This window comes from Oncorhynchus tshawytscha, linkage group LG03, assembly GCF_018296145.1.
Source record: "Oncorhynchus tshawytscha isolate Ot180627B linkage group LG03, Otsh_v2.0, whole genome shotgun sequence".
NCBI lineage: Eukaryota > Metazoa > Chordata > Actinopteri > Salmoniformes > Salmonidae > Oncorhynchus > Oncorhynchus tshawytscha.
The window spans coordinates 17,055,637-17,075,598 of record NC_056431.1 but is presented as its reverse complement, the minus strand read 5'-3'; the positions used below and the strand labels follow the sequence as shown (position 1 = coordinate 17,075,598).

Here is a 19,962-nt window from a genome sequence, read left to right as displayed (position 1 = left end):
TGTGTTGTTTAGTTAGTCATAATTGACTAATTTCTAATGTTGTGTTGTACGTCATCTAAATGATTGCCCATTGACGCCCACACTGCAACAAACCCGCCATTTGGAACCTAATCCAATTCTGTTTTGGTGACAAGGTAAAGTATTGAATTTATTGGCATACTGCAATAGCTGGCAATAGATTTCGAATGAGCCAGAATGGTCATATTAAGTATAATTATAGCGATGAAACAAATAAATGTTCGGCTTTTAGGTGCATTCAGTAGCTAAAAAGAGCTGCCTGACTGGATGCAACGTTGACAAGAAGACTGAGCTAACCGCGTTAACGTTAGCTAGCCAAGTCAGGCAGCATCAGCGGGAATGTATTGACTAGTTAGCTATCCCGTAGATCGGTTTCTACTTAAACACCATTGTCAATTCAACAGGTTAGCAAATATCGAGATAGTTTTCAGTCTGCGTGGTTGTGAACTTTGGGACATGGCGTATTGTACGTAACGTTAGTTGACTAGCTGGCTAACGTTAGCTCTATGTTGTGTTCAAAACAAACCTGCGCGCCAAATCATGTCTCCGGGCGCCACACCGCAAAAAATTTCACTCCATAAGATTGAATCTACTGTTGTAGCTGGCTAGCTATGTATACTAATAATGACAACTATCTGGTGATGGGTAAATTGTGATTAATTGTGAATTTAACTAACTAGGTAACGTTAGATGGCTAATTTCAGATAAGTGGTTAGTAAGCACAAAAAATGCAATTGAACAAAAACTATCTAGCTAACAATGTTCTCGGACATGACATTAAGTGCGATGGAAAGTTGTTGACTAGCTAACGTTAGCTTAATGTTGTAGTTAATATTATTCGCATAAAAAGTAGGGACTATAGTCAGGTGCTTCTCCAGGGATATCTGGCTAAACTGATGGTGGAACTACTTTCTTCCCAAAACAGGGCAGCAGATGTTACAAAGTGCACTGACATGACTGAAACAATGGATGAAAAGATGGAGGTTTGTCCCCTGTCGGATGAGATGGAGAAAGAACAAAAGGTTGAAGACCTGGCCGACTCACCATATAAGGCCCGGAAACCACGGAATGAAATGAGTAGAGACATAAGTATGATAAGTCAATGATGTTTATGAACCCGTTTTGCTCTATAGGCCTGTTAATTTATAGTTCAGTACAGGTATCTAGCTAGGTATCATCCCTCCTTTACCTTCCTCAGCTTTGCATGGGTCCAACTTGTTAGTTATTGCATGCACAGAGGCCTGGTTTGCTACAGTTGATGAAGCCAGCAGCACTGAATTCTATTTGACCTGTTATGTTCTTCTTGCAGCTCTATCTCAAATAGTTGAAGGGAAGAGGGAGAAAAAGACGGTGCAAAGACTTGATTTCCAGGTTGCGAAACCTGCGAAGGTGCTGAAAGTTGAAAATGGTAAGATGGAGCATCCTCGGACATGTCTATCACCAAAGGCTATAGATGATCGCAGAGGACGTTTCCAAAGTTTTGTCGACATGAGACAGAATGAAGCCTGTAAATAAGTTCTCATCAGTCTCATAGTCTATGTATTGGGATGCAACTGTATCATGTACCAGCCCCGCTGGGATCCCATATGCTCCCACCACCATGTTGCCCTCTGTAGTCAGCTCATTATTTAACAGTACAAACCTCATTTCCACTCCCTCTCAGGTGGCGGAGATAAATTAGGAGACATTGCGAGAGTGAACTACCACCTTGGAAAGCTGAAGGTTCCAGATCTGAAACCGCTTCATACAATTCTCTTTGATATGCCAGGTAAGGTAAGTGTATCTTACACTTTTTTTTAAAGGCTGAGTAATGTCACAATGGACACCCCTGTGTGGGTAAAACAACTCTAGAGTTGTTGTTCTTAGTCGGTTGTCATTGTTGATGGTTCCCTCCTCAGATTGCCACAATGAGGAAAAACATGCGGCTGTTCAATGGCTTCCCGTTCGAGGTTGACAGTGATCCCTATATAAAGAAGAAGGAGAGGATGATGAGGTAAGAATGAGAGGGGGTTGCTCAATTAGGACTTATGAAACAACAGTAGTAGCGTGTGTGCATACATGCATGCATGCATACATACAGTACCAGACACATATATACATACAGTACCAGTCAAGAGTTTGGACACACCTAATCATTCAAGGTTTTTCTTTATTTGTACTATTTTCTACATTGTAAAATGACACATGGAATAATGTAGTAACCAAAAAAAGTGTTAAACAAAATATATTTGAGATTCTTTAAAGTAGCCACCCTTTGCCTTGATGAAAGCTTTGCACACTCTTGGCATTCTCTCAACCAGCTTCATGAGGTAGTCACCTGGAATGCATTTCAATTAACAGGTGTGCCTTGTTAAAAGGAAATTGTGAAATGTATTTCCTTCCTGCATTTGAGCCAATCAGTTGTGTTGTGGCAAGGTAGGGGTGGTATACAGAAGAGAGCCCTATTTGATAAAAGACCAAGTCCATATTATGGCAAGAACAGCTCAAATAAACAAAGAGAAACGACAGTCCATTACTTTTAAGAGTTTGAAAGTTTCTCCAAGTGCAGTCGCAAAACCCATCAAGCTCTATCATGAAACTGGCTCCCAAGAGGACCGCAACAGGAAAGGAAGATCCAGAGTTGGCTCTGTTGCAGAGGATAAGTTTGTTAGTTGACTACACCTCAGAAATTGCAGCCCAAATAAATGCTTCAGAATTTAAGTAACAGACACACCTCAACATCAACTGTTCAGACTGTGTGAATCAGGCTTTCATGGTCCCAATTGCTGCAAAGAAACCACTACTAAAGGACACCAATAAGAAGAGACTTGCTTGGGCCAAGAAACATGAGCAATGGACATTAGACCAGTGGAAATCTGTCCTTTGGTCTGATGAGTCAACACCACCGTGTCTTTGTGAGATGCAGAGTAGGTGAATGGATAATCTCTTTATGGTGTGGTTCCCACTGTGAAGCATGGAGGTGGTGTGGGGGTGCTCTGCTGGTGACACTCTGTGATTTTTATTTAGAATTCAAGGCACACTTAACCAGCATAGCTACCGCAGCGATACACCATCCAATCTGGCTTGGGCTTAGTCCCACTATCATTTGTTTTTCAACAGGACAATAACCTCCAGGCTGTGTAAGGGCTATTTGACCAATAAGGAGAGTGGTGGGGTGCTGCATCAGATGACCTAACCTCCACAATCACTTGACCTCAACCCAATTGGGATGAGTTGGACCACAGAGTGAAGAAAAAGCAGCAAACAAGTGCTTAGCATATGTGGGATCTCCTTCAGGACTGTTGGAAAAGCATTCCAGGTGAAGCTGGTTGAGAGAATGCCAAGAGTGTGCAAAACTGTCAAGGCAAAGGGTGGCTACTTTGAAGAATCTCAAATGTAAAAACATTTAACACTTTTTTTTTTTTTTGGTTACATGATTCCATATGTGTTTTCATGTCTTCACTATTATTCTACAATGTAGAAAATAGTACAAATAAAGAAAAACCCTTGAATGAGTAGGTGTGTCAACTTTTGATTGGTACTGTATATTTTTCACCTTATTTTATCAGGGAGTCGTACTGCGATCAAGGTCTCTTACAGATGAGCCCCGAATTACAGAAGAGAGACACCCATCAAAATATAATGCAAAATGCAACCAGAAAGAAAAACACGGTCATAAGAAATGAACACATTCATCAGTAAAAAGGTCCTCCAATCAGCTTTCTGAATATCCCTAGAGGCACCAACACATCCAATTTTAAGAACATTTTTAAGATTCTTCCACAAGGTGCTTCTAACAGCTTTAACGAAGAAACATGTTTAAACATGATCAGAAATATTGTTGTGATTGTGGATCAAACTTACTCTGTTATTATAATTAATGACTAGTAATTGTGTGCACTGATTCAGGATAACATGTGTAAGGTTGAGGACCATCTGTAAAGTGTTGGACCTGGAGAAGGGTGGAAACCAGTCAGTCCTCATCGATAGGATCATGACTTTCCTCATTAGTCCCAGAATATCAGGAAAGGTGAGTTACAGGTCTTCTCTTTATTTTTCAAATAAACTGTCCTTAACAGTCGTTTTCATGTGAGTGACTGGTCTTTTGTTCTTTAGCTAGGTACATATTTCTTGAGTTTGGTCTTGTCAAATAGAATAGAAAACTGAACTGTGTTCACCAATGAGGTCTTCAAAAAGGTATAGGCCCTACCTATAATTCTATCCTTCCCATCTGCAGCCTGTGATTTCAAAGAGAAAGAAGAAGTCAAAGAAGAATATCTCAACCAAAGACTCTAAGAGCAAGACCAAGGCTAAGGCCAGGAGTACATCCAGCAGCCCCCGGAAGGTCAAAGCAGAGAGCAAGTCCAAAGCTATCGTCACTGATTCTAGCAGTGATGAGGATGACGAGCAAGGAGTCACAGTCGAACAAGACGAGTCGGACGCTGAAAAGAAGAGCGGGAAATCGGGAAAGAGGGAAAAGGTGACGACCGATGAAGATACCGATAATTCTGAAGACGATGAGGTGAGAAACTGAAATGTTGTAATGTAAACTAATAGGTATTGTCCATTGGAAATTGATATTTCCCTTATTTGGTCTTGGACGATACTAGTGCCACTCTATAAATATTCTAGAACTGTCAGCCTGTTCTGTCACTCAAAGATTAAACACAGAAGTCCCTTCTCTCCTACCAATCAGGATCCCAAGTCAAATCCACCAGCCAAGGGCAAGAGAACACCTTCCAGGAAGCGCGCGCAACCAGCAAAGAAGGCAGCTCCTGCCAAAAAGAAAACAAAAGTGGAAGACTCCGACCTGTCTGAGTCTGATTCAGACAAGGATGACTCAGACGAGGATGATGAAGATGAGGATGAGGAAGACGGCGAGAGTGAAGTTGAGAAGGTGAGACTCTTCTGTCAATCTGTCCCAGATTTTGGATTTGCTAAACTCACAGCAATTCTTGTGAATACAAAAGTCAACAGTTTGGGTTTGTGTCCATATTTGTATGTAACAGATCACGTCTATAATATCTGGATAGGGTTTTTACCCGTTTGTCTTTTTATCTTGAACTAATGGATTGATTTGTCCTCAGCCAAAAAAGAAGCCGGCAGCTAAGAGGGCAGCACCGGCCAAGCCAGCAGCTAAGACCAAGAAAGCAGACAGCAGCAGTAACAAACAGAAAAATACTGCCAGCAAGGGCAATGGTAAGAATGTAGATTTACTTTTATAGCATGTTTCATACGTCATTGGCAACCTGTAGCCTAATGCATATTGTTATGTTTTTCTCTGCTTGTTTTCCTAAATAACAGCACTCGACAGCTCGGACGACGATGAGCCGTTGATCAAGATGATCAAGAAGCCTCCGACAGATGAGCAGCTGAAGGAGACGGTGAAGAGGCTGCTGAAAGACGCCGACCTGGAGGAGATGACCATGAAGAAGATCTGCCAGAAGGTATGTTTGCTTCTCAAACATCTCTGATTTGATATCACAATGATGGTTGGCTTACCTGTAAAAGTCTAAGGCAACAACTTCTCTGCCCCAGGTATATGACACATACCCAGACTATGACCTGACCAGCAGAAAGGACTATGTCAAGCAGACAGTAAAAACGGTGAGTTACCTGTCCTCCCTTGGTGTTCTGGAATAGCAGCACTGTGCTTCTAGACTACTAAAGTCTAAGTCATTCCCCACACAAAATTGTGTGAATGCTTTTCAATTGTTTTATCTGTTGTCAGACTGATTTCTTTGTATAACCGTCTGTTTTGTTTTGTTTTTTTGCAGCTGATTTCCTAAAGGACATAAACGGTCCTTGTGACAAATAACTGTGTGAACGGTCCAATGCTGGAAAAGGATCATCAAAAGAATGTGCCTACCTTAGAACTGCTCAAACCAGAGTTTTACTTCATGTGTTTGTTTTTATTTTAATCAAAATGTTTTTGTTTCTGTATTATGTCATTTCCAACTTGACTGCACACTTCTCTTAGGTCATATTTAACATGCTACTTAAGGCTTATGCCTTTTGAGTCATTGCTTGTTAATAATCTGTGCTTTGTTAATACACTTTACAGTTTTTCTACTGATCCCAAGCAACAGGTATTTAGGCTAAACGAACCGTGTTTAGAGATTCAAGGTTGGTCACTGTAAATGGAAACATGTCCTCAGGCAATGCATGAATTCACACATGGTTGATTTTAAATGTATTTCTTGACTTGACCAGTCAAAATAGAATAAGGCCCCTCACCATAGCTATCCACTGCCTTTGTCTTCTGTGGAGGATTTCAACTCTTTCCCTCTGTGGTTTTGATGCACATATAACAGCTTTATTGGAACAAGGCAGTGGTATGTATGTATGTATGCTGGGGTGTATTCACTAGAACCAAACGGGGAGGGACCTACAGGAATTTGAACAATAAACTTTCTGTTTTTAGTAAACGGTTTCTGTTGCAAAACATTTTGGACTAATGATGCCACCCCTTTTCCCTTCCCCCTAGGCATTTTGTGTAAAATGGATTTGCATGGCGAGCTGTTCAATTGAGTTTTGAAAAGTATTGTCACGGTCAAGTCTTCAAACATAATCCTTGATTGCATTTATAAGACTTCATGTTTTTATATGTAAATGTGTACATTTGTGAATCATTTACTTTTGATGAGCTCCTGTTTTAGTCCTTATTTTGTCTCTGTATGCATTACAGGATGATCTATGTAGTTGTTACCTTGCTCAATGAAGAGTTGGATTTTTTTAGTCAATATACCTTTGACAAAGTGTCACTGAATGAAATTGTCTTCCAATGTTATGCATATAAATTAAATCAGATTTTTGAATAAACACTTGTCTATCTAGTGTTTTACTAAAGCAAAGACACTTGTTACTAAGGTGGTAAACAGTTAAGATATTGGCCCTGTTACGGCGCATCAAAACCTTGATGTCATGTAAATTGTGACTGCCTGACTTAAGCTACAAACAATATTGGTCAGTATGATCTGGAATCCTTGGGATGTTCCTACCTTAACCATTTTACATTGAAACTTTAATGGGGTTTAGGGATGTCCCAAGGATCCCAGATAGCAGGGACTAAATAATTTTGGCTGCATTCAAGAGCATCAAAACAGTATTATAAACTGGGTGGTTCAAACCCTAAATGCTGATTGGCTGACAGCTGTGGTATATCAGACTAAATACCAGGGGTATGACTTTTTTTACTGCTCTAATTATGTTTGGTAATCAGTTGATAATAGCAATAACGCACCTCGGGTTTGTGGAATATTGCCAATATACACTGCTCAAAAAAATAAAGGGAACACTTACAACACAATGTAACTCCAAGTCAATCACACTTCTGTGAAATCAAATTGTCCACTTAGGAAGCAACACTGATTGATAAATTGCACATGCTGTTGTGCAAATGGAATAGACAACAGATGGAAATTATAGGCATTTAGCAAGACACCCCCAATAAAGGAGTGGTTCTGCAGGTGGGGACCACAGACCACTTCTCAGTTCCTATGCTTCCTGGCTGATGTTTTGGTCACTTTTGAATGCTGGCGGTGCTTTCACTCTAGTGGTAGCATAGACGGAGTCTACAACCCACACAAGTGGCTCAGGTAGTGCAGCTCATCCAGGATGGTACATCAATGCGAGATGTGGCAAGAAGGTTTGCTGTGTCTGTCAGCGTAGTGTCCAGAGCATGGAGGCGCTACCAGGAGACAGGCCAGTAAATCAGGAGACGTGGAGGAGGCCGTAGGAGGGCAACAACCCAGCAGCAGGACCGCTACCTCCGCTTTTGTGCAAGGAGGAGCAGGAGGAGCACTGCCAGAGCCCTGCAAAATAACCTCCAGCAGGCCACAAATGTGCATGTGTCTGCTCAAACGGTCAGAAACAGACTCCATGAGGGTGGTATGAGGGCCCAACATCCACAGGTGGGGGTTGTGCTTACAGCCCAACACCGTGCAGGACGTTTGGCACTTGCCAGAGAACCAAGATTGGCAAATTCGCCACTGGTGCCCTGTGCTCTTCACAGATGAAAGCAGGTTCACACTGAGCATGTGACAGTCTGGAGACGCCATGGAGAACATTCTGCTGCCTGCAACATCCTCCAGCATTACCTGTTTGGCAGTGGGTCAGTCATGGTGTGGGGTGGCATTTCTTTGGGGGGCCGCACAGCCCTCCATGTGCTCGCCAGAGGTAGCCTGACTGCCATTAGGTACCGAGATGAGATCCTCAGACCCCTTGTGAGACCAAATGCTGGTGCGGTTGGCCCTGGGTTCCTCCTAATGCAAGAAAATGCTAGATCTCATGTGGCTGGAATGTGTCAGCAGTTCCTGCAAGAGGAAGGCATTGATGCTATGGACTGGCCCGCCCGTTCCCCAGACCTGAATCCAATTGAGCACATCTGGGACATCATGTCTCACTCCATCCACCAACGCCACGTTGCACCACAGACTGTCCAGGAGTTGGCAGATGCTTTAGTCCAGGTCTGGGAGGAGATCCCTCAGGAGACCATCCGCCACCTCATCAGGAGCATGCCCAGGCGTTGTAGGGAGGTCATACAAGCACGTGGAGGCCACACACACTACTGAGCCTCATTTTGACTTGTTTTAAGGACATTACATCAAAGTTGGATCAGCCTGTAGTGTGGTTTTCCACTTTAATTTTGAGTGTGACTCCAAATCCAGACATCCATGGGTTGATAAATTTGATTTCCATTGATAGTTTTTGTGTGATTTTGTTGTCAGCACATTCAACTATGTAAAGAAAAAAGTATTTAATAAGAATATTTCATTCATTCAGATCTAGGATATGTTATTTTAGTGTTCCCTTTATTTTTTTGAGCAGTGGCACTCCGCCTTGTGTCCCCTTATTGCTTAATTATAAATGGGGTGGTTCGAGCCCAGAATCCTGATGGCTGACATATTTAAGCAATAAGGCCGAGGAGGTGTGGTATAGGTCAAAATACCACAGCTAAGGGACACAGCCACAGTGCCTGGACACAGCCCTTAGCCGTGGTATATTGGCCATATCACAAACCCCTGAGAAGCCTTATTGCTATTATAAACGGGTTATTAACATAATTAGAGCATTAAAAATAAATGTTTTGTCATATCCGTGGTATACGGTCGTACAGCCAATCAGAATTCAGGGCTCAAATCACCCAGTTTATAAAAGACTGTATACCACAGCTATGACAAAACATGCATTTTTACTGCTCTAATTACGTTGATAACCAGTTTATAATAGCAATAAGGCTCCTCTAGGATTTGTGATATGGCCAATATACCAAGGCTAATGGCTGTATCCAGGCGCTGTTGCGTCATGCATAAGAACAACCCTTAGTCGTGGTATATTGATCGGGCCTTATTGCTTAAATGTATCATTGGTAAATTGTGGCTGTCTGATTATTAATAACGAGTCATTATTTATGATGCAAGGTGATTTGTAGATCATTAGTCGTCAGTCTGCTGAAATGTCGAACAAGCCCATTGGGTAGCTGATGCAATGTGATTTATAGATTAGTTTGGCCTTTAAAGTCGACTTGAGACTGAAAGGACTGAACTTTGACAGATAAGACTACTAATGATGCAATGCACACATGCCTACATTTCAGGGAAGCTGGTTATAGTTTGCTGGCTCTTATTGGACGCAAGAGAAGATATCCAAGCGCGTGGATTGGCCAGCTAAACATCAATGGCGGTGGGAAAGGCAGACGATGTAACGTTGTAACAAACTATTTATCGATACATTCGCTTATTTCACAACTATAACTAGCCTAGTATATTAGATACTGTATTTGCATTGTAACGTATTGTAGCACTTGCAGTCAATACAAATAATACATGTATGTACCGTACACATTTTGCTGCTTTCGATAATGCCATTTGTGTTACAATGTATCTATTTTGAGCGAAGGGGCACACGAATTATGGTTTAACTTAGTCAGTAATGTATTGTGTGTGTGTGTGTGTGTGTGTGTGTGTGTGTGTGTGCATGATCACGTGTTTAAATCGACCGCCTTCAAGACTGGTTCAAACTCGTATCTATCCACGGACGACAACCTTATTCAAATTCACCAGTCACTGCAGCAGTTTTTCTTTGACTGACCGAGCGAGACAGCATTCCACTTGAAACCTCTTGTGGACAAAGCTATTCTCCTGCTATGGGTAGTTTCTGCCACCTAAGAAGTCGGTGTCTCCTCAGCCAGTTCGGCCTACCATTTGTCATGCATCGACAATACAGCCTCGACATTTCTGCTCAGCTTCTCCGAACGCAGGGCTATGTGAACGGGCAATGGATCAATGCTCCCTCTACCTTCCCAGTGCTGGACCCAGCGACGGGTGAAGAGATTGCGAACGTCGCAGACTGCGGTCCAGCAGAAGCTAAACTAGCTGTCGACGCAGCCTATAAGGCATTCTACTCCTGGAAACATCACACAGCGAAAGTAGGCCTCTACTTCAATTATGCTGAAAGACAGTTGACTTCACGATCCACAAACCTGACAGTTCACGATCCACAATTCTGACAGTTCACGATCCACAATTCTGTGAATAGCATATTGATATTGTTTTCCTTCTTCATCAGCACCACCGCTTTCCCCACATTTCCTAGTTGCATGAAATCAACAGTGTGACAGCTGCTTTCCTTAACTCTTGTGACTGACATGCACGTTAGGCAGAATATAATAACCAAATAGAGACAGTCATAGTGCACAATGACATCTATTACAAGCATCATAGCCTATGCCACAGGGTTCATTGTTTTGGGGCCCGTACTGCAGTCTACGCTCTATAATAGCCTGGCCAAAGAACTACTTGGCCCGCAAAGTAGCCACTCCAGGTTGCAGGCGTGTTTTTGTTTTACTGTCCATTATAGAGGTCAACCGATTATGATTTTTCAACGCAGATACCGATTATAGGGGCACGAAAAAGGCCGATACAGATTAATCGGCCGGTTTATATATATATACATATATATATATATATATATTTGTAATAATGACAATTACAACAATACTGGATAAACACTTATTTTAACTTAATATAATACAGAAATAAAATCAATTTAGTCTCAAATAAATAAGGAAACAGGTTCAATTTGGTTTCCTGACTGATGTCTTGAGATGTTGCTTCAATATATCCACATAATCTTCCCTCCATGATGCCATCTATTTTGTGAGGTGTACTAGTCCCTCCTGCAGCAATGCACTGACTTTCCAAACCTATAGTTTGTTAACAAGAAATATGTGGAGTGGTTGAAAAATGAGTTTTAATGACTCCAACCTAAGTGTATGTAAACTTCCGACTTCAACTGTACCTTTGACTATTGGATGTTTTTAAAGGCACTATAGTATTGCCAGCCTAATCTCGGGAGTTGATAGGCTTGAAGTCATTAACAGAGCTGTGCTTCAAGCATTGCCAAACGCAGGAAAGTGCTGTTTGAATGAATGCTTACGAGCCTGCTGCTGCCTACCACCGCTCAGTCAGGCTGCTCTATCAAATCGTAGACTTAATTATAATATAATAAACACAGAAATACGAGCCTTTGGTCATTAATATGGTCAAATCCAGCAACTATCATTTTGAAAACAAAACGTTTATTCTTTCAGTGAAATATGGAACTGTTCCGTATTTTATCGAATGTGTGGCAACCATAAGTCTAAATATTGCTGTTACATTGCACAACCTTCAATGTTATGTCATAATTATGTAAAATTCTAGCAAATTAATGATGGTCTTTGTTCGGAAGAAATGGTCTTCACACAGTTCGAAACGAGCCAGGCGGCCCAAACTGCTGCAGGTGGCCCTGACTCTGCTTACACTGAATGCAAGAGCAGTGACACAATTTCCCTAGTTAATATTGCCTGATAACGGGAATTTCTTTTAACTAAATATGCAGGTTTAAATAATATATACTTGTGTATTGATTTTAAGAAGGATATTGATGTTTATGGTTAGGTACATTGGTTCTACGATTGTGCTTTTTTCGCGAATGCTCTTGTTAAATCATCACCCGTTTGGTGAAGTAGGCTGTGATTCGATGATAAATGAACAGGCACCGCATTGATTATATACAATGCAGGACAAGCTAGTTAAACTAGTAATATCATCAACCATGTGTAGTTAACTAGTGATTGTGTTCAGATTGATTGTTTTTTATAAGATAAGTTTAATGCTAGCTAGCAACTTTCCATTGGCTCCTTGCTGCACTCGCGTAACAGGTGGTCAGACTGCAACGCAGTCTCCTCGTGGATTGCAATGTAATCGGCCGTAATCGGTGTCCAAAAATGCCGATTACTGATTGTTATGAAAACTTAATCGGTCGATCTCTAGTCCATGAGTGATTATGCAATTATTAAGCACGACTCACTCACTGCCATATTAACACATCACTCAGTGAGAGAATATCAAAGTTTGACTCCAACATCTTATACTGTAGTTTGGGGAGAATCCTGTTCACTCCAGTTTTGTCTTTGATCTGGTAAAGATAGACTCATTGTACTGGTTTTCTTCTGTCCATGCAGCCAATAACCCCCCTTGTCATTTTATCCATCCCCCTTTTCTGACTCTCTGTCCAATTTTCATCATGCAAATAAATGCTCTGCTGCCATGCATGTGAAGCAATGCTTCAGAGCGGGAGAGACTGAGTGAGTGGAAAGGCTACAGCCAGAGTCGCCACTCACCATCAACACCTCATACACTCTTAATTCACAGCACACATTGTTGCATCAAGTTCCATCTCTGTTATCAGGAGCTGCTAGTTTCAGGGAGCACTAATAAGACCAGATGGAGTCTTCCAGATTCTTGTGGATCATGCAACTTACTGATTCCATGATCTGATTTAATGTTTTCTTCCTTAGGAAAGAAGTGTCCTTCTACGGAAATGGTACGATCTGTTGACGTTGAACAAGAAGGACCTTGCTAAGCTGATCACTTTTGAGTGTGTGAGTATTGTCTTGCTAGATGCAACAGGGGTGTTGTCCTTGTAATGATTTGTATTTCGTTCTGAGTTGTAAACCACTTCTGTGTTCTGCACCTCTTAGGGCAAGCCCATGAAGGAGTCCCTGGGGGAGATTGCTTACGCTGCTGGCTTCCTGGAATGGTTCTCTGAGGAGGCGCGCCGTGTCTACGGGGATGTTGTGCCCTCGGCTGCCAAGGACCGTAAGATCCTTCTGCTCAAACAGCCTGTGGGCGTGGCCTCAATCATCACTCCGGTGAGCCGTAATGCTTCATCCATCTACTATATGTCAGGGATGTCTGTCTTAGGTCCTGGAGAGCTACCTCCGTAATGCTTTTCACTTCCTGCGTAACACCTAGCCTATCCTCCTCCCCCCTCCCCCCACACACACAGTGGAACTTCCCCAGTGCTATGATCACCAGGAAAGTGGGTGCTGCCCTGGCCGCGGGCTGCACCGTCGTGGTGAAACCTGCCGAGGACACACCCCTCTCTGCCCTGGCGCTTGCTGAGGTCAGTGCTTCTGTTTCCACAACAACACTCACTGTGGCTGGGTCCCCAATAGTAAGACACTTCATTTGTCTAATTAATATGTTTACTTTTTGTGTGTGTAAAGCTGGCGAGTCAGGCCGGGATCCCAGCGGGGGTGTTTAACGTGGTGCCCTGCTCCAGAGAGAAGACCCCCTCCGTTGGGACAGTCCTCTGCACAGACCCCCTGGTAGGGAAGGTCTCCTTCACTGGGTCCACTGCCACTGGAAAGGTATGGACACTGATCTAGAATGGCTTCAGAGTTAGCTTAATCAATCCTGAAAATGCAATATACATTTCATGTTCCTCTTAAATCTTGTAGGTGGATAATACAGTGCCTTGCGAAAGTATTCGGCCCCCTTGAACTTTGCGACCTTTTGCCACATTTCAGGCTTCAAACATAAAGATATAAAACTGTATTTTTTTGTGAAGAATAAACAACAAGTGGGACACAATCATGAAGTGGAACGACATTTATTGGATATTTCAAACTTTTTTAACAAATCAAAAACTGAAAAATTGGGCGTGCAAAATTATTCAGCCCCCTTAAGTTAATACTTTGTAGCACCACCTTTTGCTGCGATTACAGCTGTAAGTCGCTTGGGGTATGTCTCTATCAGTTTTGCACATCGAGAGACTGAAATTTTTTCCCATTCCTCCTTGCAAAACAGCTCGAGCTCAGTGAGGTTGGATGGAGAGCATTTGTGAACAGCAGTTTTCAGTTCTTTCCACAGATTCTCGATTGGATTCAGGTCTGGACTTTGACTTGGCCATTCTAACACCTGGATATGTTTATTTTTGAACCATTCCATTGTAGATTTTGCTTTATGTCTTGTTGGAAGACAAATCTCCGTCCCAGTCTCAGGTCTTTTGCAGACTCCATCAGGTTTTCTTCCAGAATGGTCCTGTAATTGGCTCCATCCATCTTCCCATCAATTTTAACCATCTTCCCTGTCCCTGCTGAAGAAAAGCAGGCCCAAACCATGATGCTGCCACCACCATGTTTGACAGTGGGGATGGTGTGTTCAGGGTGATGAGCTGTGTTGCTTTTACGCCAAACATAACGTTTTGCATTGTTGCCAAAAAGTTCAATTTTGGTTTCATCTGACCAGAGCACCTTCTTCCACATGTTTGGTGTGTCTCCCAGGTGGCTTGTGGCAAACTTTAAACAACACTTTTTATGGATATCTTTAAGAAATGTCTTTCTTCTTGCCACTCTTCCATAAAGGCCAGATTTGTGCAATATACGACTGATTGTTGTCCTATGGACAGAGTCTCCCACCTCAGCTGTAGATCTCTGCAGTTCATCCAGAGTGATCATGGGCCTCTTGGCTGCATCTCTGATCAGTCTTCTCCTTGTATGAGCTGAATGTTTAGAGGGACGGCCAGGTCTTGGTAGATTTGCAGTGGTCTGATACTCCTTCCATTTCAATATTATCGCTTGCACAGTGCTCCTTGGGATGTTTAAAGCTTGGGAAATCTTTTTGTTTCCAAATCCGGCTTTAAACTTCTTCACAACAGTATCTCGGACCTGCCTGGTGTGTTCCTTGTTATTCATGATGCTCTCTGCGCTTTTAACGGACCTCTGAGACTATCACAGTGCAGGTGCATTTATACGGAGACTTGATTACACACAGGTGGATTGTATTTATCATCATTAGACATTTGGGTCAACATTGGATCATTCAGAGATCCTCACTGAACTTCTGGAGAGAGTTTTTGCTGCACTGAAAGTAAAGGGGCTGAATAATTTTGCACTCCCAATTTTTCAGTTTTTGATTTGTTAAAAAAGTTTGAAATATCCAATAAATGTCGTTCCACTTCATGATTGTGTCCCACTTGTTGTTGATTCTTCACAAAAAAATACAGTTTTATATCTTTGTTTGAAGCCTGAAATGTGGCAAAAGGTCGCAAAGTTCAAGGGGGCCGAATACTTTCGCAAGGCACTGCATTTCAATGAAAAGGCCTGTGATCTTCCTGATAACTCCTTGCTCATCCTCAGATTCTCTTGAAGCATGCCGCCGACACCGTCAAGAGGGTTTCAATGGAGCTGGGTGGCCATGCCCCCTTCATTGTGTTTGACAGTGCAGATGTGGACAAGGCTGTGACGGGAGCCATGAACTCCAAGTTCAGGAACTCGGGACAGGTACTGGAATAGGAGTTATCTCAAAACAAATCATTTTGTGTCTACTGTGCTGTTCAAACTGTGAAGTACACCATATCGAAATGTTGCCTGTCATTCTAAAATGGGGTGTCTGAAGTCGTGGTCTAACCTCCATGTCCCTCAATGTGCCCTTTGACCATCGTAGACATGTGTCTGCTCCAACCGCTTCCTGGTCCAGAGTAGGATCCACGATCACTTCATAGAGAAGTTGGGGAAAGCCATGGACGCAGAGCTCCGTCTGGGCCATGGCTCTGACCCAAACACCACCCAGGGACCCCTCATCAACGTCCGTGCCTCTGAGAAGGTAACCTGGTTCCTACTGTCAAGAGGGTGTTTGTATTATAATTATACTATAACTGTATTATCTGCATGATATTGTTTATATTCTGATATGTTACATAACCTTATGATATCCTATGTCTCTCCCAGGTGGAGCACCAGGTAATGGATGCAGTGTCGCGGGGGGCCAAGGTGCTAAGGGGGAAGCGTCTGGACGGCTCGTTCCATCAGCCCACTCTGCTGGCTGATGTCACCACAGACATGCTGTGTACCAGAGAGGAAACCTTCGGTCCTCTCCTGCCTGTCATCAGGTCAGTGGAGCTAGGAGAGATCAGACAACTGAAGACTGGATGGATGCTAAAATGGGAGCTAACTCAAGGTGTTTATTCTCTTTTCCTTATGACAGGTTTAACACAGAGGAGGAAGCACTTGCCATTGCCAATGCATCTCATGTGGGTTTAGCAGGTGAGCTAAACAGTATTGTATGCACCTTGCTGTCATGTCTGAAAAATGCTCAAACCTGTAATATAATAATTATTTGACAGAGCCAGTCTGATTTACTAATTACAGTGGGGAGAACAAGTATTTGGTACACTGCTGATTTTGCAGGTTTTCCTACTTACAAAGCATGTAGAGGTCTGTAATTTATATCATAGGTACACTTCAACTGTGTCCGGAATTTAAAACAAAATCCAGAAAATCACATTGTATAATTTTTAAGTAATTCATTTGCATTGTATTGCATGACATAAATATTTGATCACCTACCAACCAGTAAGAATTCAGGATCTCACAAACCTGTTAGTTTTTCTTTAAGAAGTCCTCCTGTTCTCCACTCATTACCTGTATTAACTGCACCTGTTTGAACTCGTTACCTGTATAAAAGACACCTGTCCACACACTCAATCAAACAGACTCCAACCTCTCCACAATGGCCAAGGCCAGAGAGCTGTGTAAGGACATCAGGGATAAAATTGTAGACCTGCACAAGGCTGGGATGGGCTACAAGACAATAGGCAAGCAGCTTGGTGAGAAGTCAACAACTGTTGGCACAATTATTAGAAAATGGAAGAAGTTCAAGATGACTGTCAATCACCCTCGGTCTGGGGCTCCATGCAAGATCTCACCTCGTGGGGCATCAATGATCATGAGGAAGGTGAGGGATCAGCCCAGAACTACATGGCAGGACCTGGTCAATGACCTGAAGAGAGCTGGGACCACAGTCTCAAATAAAACCATCAATAACACACTACCCCTTCATGGATTAAAATCCTGCAGCGCACACAAGGTCCCCCTGCTCAAGCCAGCGCATGTCCAGGCCCGTCTGAAGTTAGCCAATGACCATCTGGATGATCCAGAGGAGGAATGGGAAAAGGTCATGTGATCTGATGAGACAAAAATAGAGCTTTTTGGTCTAAACTCAACTCGCCATGTTTGGAGGAAGAAGAAGGATGAGTACAACCGCAAGAAGACCCGTGATGCATGGAGGTGGAAACATCATTCTTTGGGGATGCTTTTCTGCAAAGGGGACAGGACGACTGCACCGTATTGAGGGGAGGATGGATGGGGCCATGTATCGCGAGATCTTGGCCAAAAACCTCCTTCCCTCAGTAAGAGCATTGAAGATGGGTCGTGGCTGGGTCTTCCAGCATGACAACGACCCGAAACACACAGCCAGGGCAACTAAGGAGTGGCTCCGTAAGAAGCATCTCACGGTCCTGGAGTGGCCTAGCCAGTCTCCAGACCTGAACCCAATAGAACATCTTTGGAGGGAGCTGAAAGTCCGTATTGCCCAGCGACAGCCCCGAAACCTGAAGGATCTGGATAAGGTCTGTATGGAGGAATGGGCCAAAATCCCTGCTGCAGTGTGTGCAAACCTGGTCAAGAACTACAGGAAATTAACTCAATATTTGGTACAGAAACCTTTGTTTGCAATTACAAAGTTCTGCTTTCCTGATGTATCAAATACATATGTCATGCAATAAAATGCAAATGAATTACTTAAAAATCATACAATGTGAGTTTCTGGATTTTTGTTTTAGATTCCGTCTCTCACAGTTGAAGTGTACCTATGATAAAAATGACAGACCTCTACATGCTTTGTAAGTAGGAAACACTGCCGATTTTGCAGGTTATCAAATACTTGTTCTCCCCACTGTATATTATTTAATGTCAATAGAAAGTCTATCTCAGAATCTGATTTGATGAGTTTCATTCAACTACGCTCTTCTCCACCCCCCACCCCCTCCCAGGGTACTTCTTTTCCCAGGACGTCAGTCAGATCTGGCGGGTGGCGGAGAATCTGGAGGTAGGCATGGTGGGGGTCAACGAGGGTCTCCTCTCCACCCCAGAGGCCTCCTTCGGTGGGGTCAAACAATCGGGCCTGGGCCGTGAGGGCTCCAAGTATGGCATCGAGGAGTACCTGGACGTCAAGTACATGTGCTTTGGAGGGCTAACCCCCTGAGGGTCCACTGCACCCCCGCCCTCCAAGTAGAAAGCGGTGATTTTGGGAAAAGGGAGGATTCTTAGGCTCTAGTAACAGTTACTTACTCATATTTAACATAAAACACTACAATGGATTACAATAATCAAATATGATTCCTTCACAAATGATTGTGATTCTGATCCTCTGCATATGTTGTCATTGAGAGCCTTCATCTCTCAGATACAGGGAAAGCAATATTAACAAACATATGTTAATGCAGTACAACTTAACTGGGAGTCCTGCAGGCTGATATGGAGTATAGGAAAACCTTTCATAGTATTGAAAATGCCATTGGTGGTTGCACTATTATCGCTAACGCCATGGTTCATAGATACAGTTGAAGTCGGAAGTTTACATACACTTAGGTTGGAGTCATTAAAAATAGTTTTTCAACCACTCCACACATTCCTTGTTAACAAACTATAGTTTTGTCAAGTCGGTCAGGACATCTACTAAGTCATTTTTCCAACAATTGTTTACAGACAGACTATTTCACTTATAATTCACTGTATCACAATTCCAGTGGGTCAGAAGTTTACATACACTAAGTTGACTGTGCCTTTATACAGCTTGGAAAATTCCAGAAAATTATGTCATGGCTTTAGAAGCTTCTGATAGGCTAATTGACATCATTTGAGTCAATTGGAGGTGTACCTGTGAATGTATTTCAAGGCCTACCTTCAAATTCAGTGCCTCTTTGCTTGACATCATGGGAAAATCAAAACAAATCAGCCAAGACTTCAGAAAAAAAAGTATAGTCCTCCACAAGTCTGGTTCATACTTGGGAGCAATTTCCAAATGCCTGAAGGTACCACGTTCATCTGTACAAACAATAGTACGCAAGTATAAACACCATGGGACCACGCAGCCGTCATACTGCTCAGGAAGGTGACGTGTTCTGTCTCCTAGAGATGAACGTACTTTGGCGCGAAAAGTGCAAATCAATCCCAGAACGACAGCAAAGGACCCTGTGAAGATGCTGGAGGAAATAGGTACAAAAGTATCTATATCCACATTAAAACAAGTGCTATATCGACATAACCTGAAAGGCCGCTCAGCAAGGACGAAGCCACTGCTCCAAAACCGCCATAAAAAGCCAAACTACGGTTTGCAACTGCACATGGGGACAAAGATCGTACTTTTTTGAGAAATGTCCTCTGGTCTGATGAAACAAAAATGTAACTGTTTGGCCATAATGACCATTATGTTTGGAGGGAAAGGGGAGGCTTGCAAGCCGAAGATCACCATCCCAACCGTGAAGCACGGGGGTGGCAGCATCATGTTGTGGGGCTTCTTTGCTGCAGGAGGGACTGGTGCACTTCACAAAATAGATGGCATCATGAGGTAGGAAAAGTATGTGGATATATTGAAGCAACATCTCAAGACATCAGTTAAAGCTTGGTCGCAAATGGGACTTCCAAATGGACATTGACCCCAAGCATACTTCCAAAGTTGTGGCAAAATGGCTGAAGAACAACAAAGTCAAGGTATTGGAGTGGCCATCACAAAGCCCTGACTTCAGTCCCATAGAAAATATGTTGGCAGAACTGAAAAAGCATGTGCGAGCAAG

The 19,962-nt window shown here is 42.7% G+C and overlaps 2 protein-coding genes across 5 annotated transcripts; both read left to right on the top strand.

The window, feature by feature from the left end:
- LOC112228882 (protein DEK) lies at positions 1-6,819 on the top strand. 3 transcript variants are annotated; one of them, XM_024394610.2, is made up of 12 exons: positions 1-134; positions 944-1,107; positions 1,328-1,426; positions 1,682-1,791; positions 1,917-2,011; positions 3,907-4,027; positions 4,235-4,519; positions 4,694-4,894; positions 5,085-5,196; positions 5,302-5,444; positions 5,536-5,604; positions 5,775-6,819. In XM_024394610.2, exons 2-12 carry the CDS (start codon positions 972-974, stop codon positions 5,784-5,786), a joined length of 1,383 nt encoding a protein of 460 aa, XP_024250378.1. In that variant the 5' UTR covers positions 1-134; positions 944-971; the 3' UTR covers positions 5,787-6,819. The 3 variants fall into 3 exon arrangements, with proteins under 3 accessions (XP_024250378.1, XP_024250387.1, XP_024250396.1); XM_024394619.2 differs by lacking the exon at positions 1-134 and adding an exon at positions 322-422; XM_024394628.2 differs by lacking the exons at positions 1-134; positions 944-1,107; positions 1,328-1,426 and having other exon boundaries at positions 1,682-1,786.
- Positions 6,820-9,602: 2,783 nt separating this feature from the next.
- Positions 9,603-18,822, top strand: LOC112244961 (succinate-semialdehyde dehydrogenase, mitochondrial). 2 transcript variants are annotated; one of them, XM_024412876.2, is made up of 10 exons: positions 9,603-9,699; positions 12,842-12,925; positions 13,025-13,195; positions 13,333-13,449; positions 13,553-13,696; positions 15,467-15,610; positions 15,774-15,932; positions 16,058-16,218; positions 16,314-16,372; positions 18,160-18,822. In XM_024412876.2, the coding sequence occupies exons 1-10, from the start codon at positions 9,676-9,678 to the stop codon at positions 18,369-18,371; spliced, it is 1,275 nt and encodes a 424-aa protein (XP_024268644.2). In that variant the 5' UTR covers positions 9,603-9,675; the 3' UTR covers positions 18,372-18,822. The 2 variants fall into 2 exon arrangements, with proteins under 2 accessions (XP_024268644.2, XP_024268637.2); XM_024412869.2 differs by lacking the exon at positions 9,603-9,699 and adding an exon at positions 9,956-10,426.
- Positions 18,823-19,962: the final 1,140 nt, after the last annotated feature.

Bases quoted from the DNA above. Each gene is read 5' to 3' on its own strand.
- LOC112228882 (XM_024394610.2), top strand. From the start codon at position 972: ATGACTGAAACAATGGATGAAAAGATGGAGGTTTGTCCCCTGTCGGAT. The intron at 4,028-4,234 runs GTGAGTTACAGG...TCCCATCTGCAG, and splicing joins GTCCCAGAATATCAGGAAAG to CCTGTGATTTCAAAGAGAAA. The intron at 5,445-5,535 runs GTATGTTTGCTT...TCTCTGCCCCAG, and splicing joins TGAAGAAGATCTGCCAGAAG to GTATATGACACATACCCAGA.
- LOC112244961 (XM_024412869.2), top strand. From the start codon at position 10,145: ATGGGTAGTTTCTGCCACCTAAGAAGTCGGTGTCTCCTCAGCCAGTTC. The intron at 13,697-15,466 runs GTATGGACACTG...GCTCATCCTCAG, and splicing joins GGTCCACTGCCACTGGAAAG to ATTCTCTTGAAGCATGCCGC. The intron at 16,219-16,313 runs GTCAGTGGAGCT...TCCTTATGACAG, and splicing joins CCTCTCCTGCCTGTCATCAG to GTTTAACACAGAGGAGGAAG.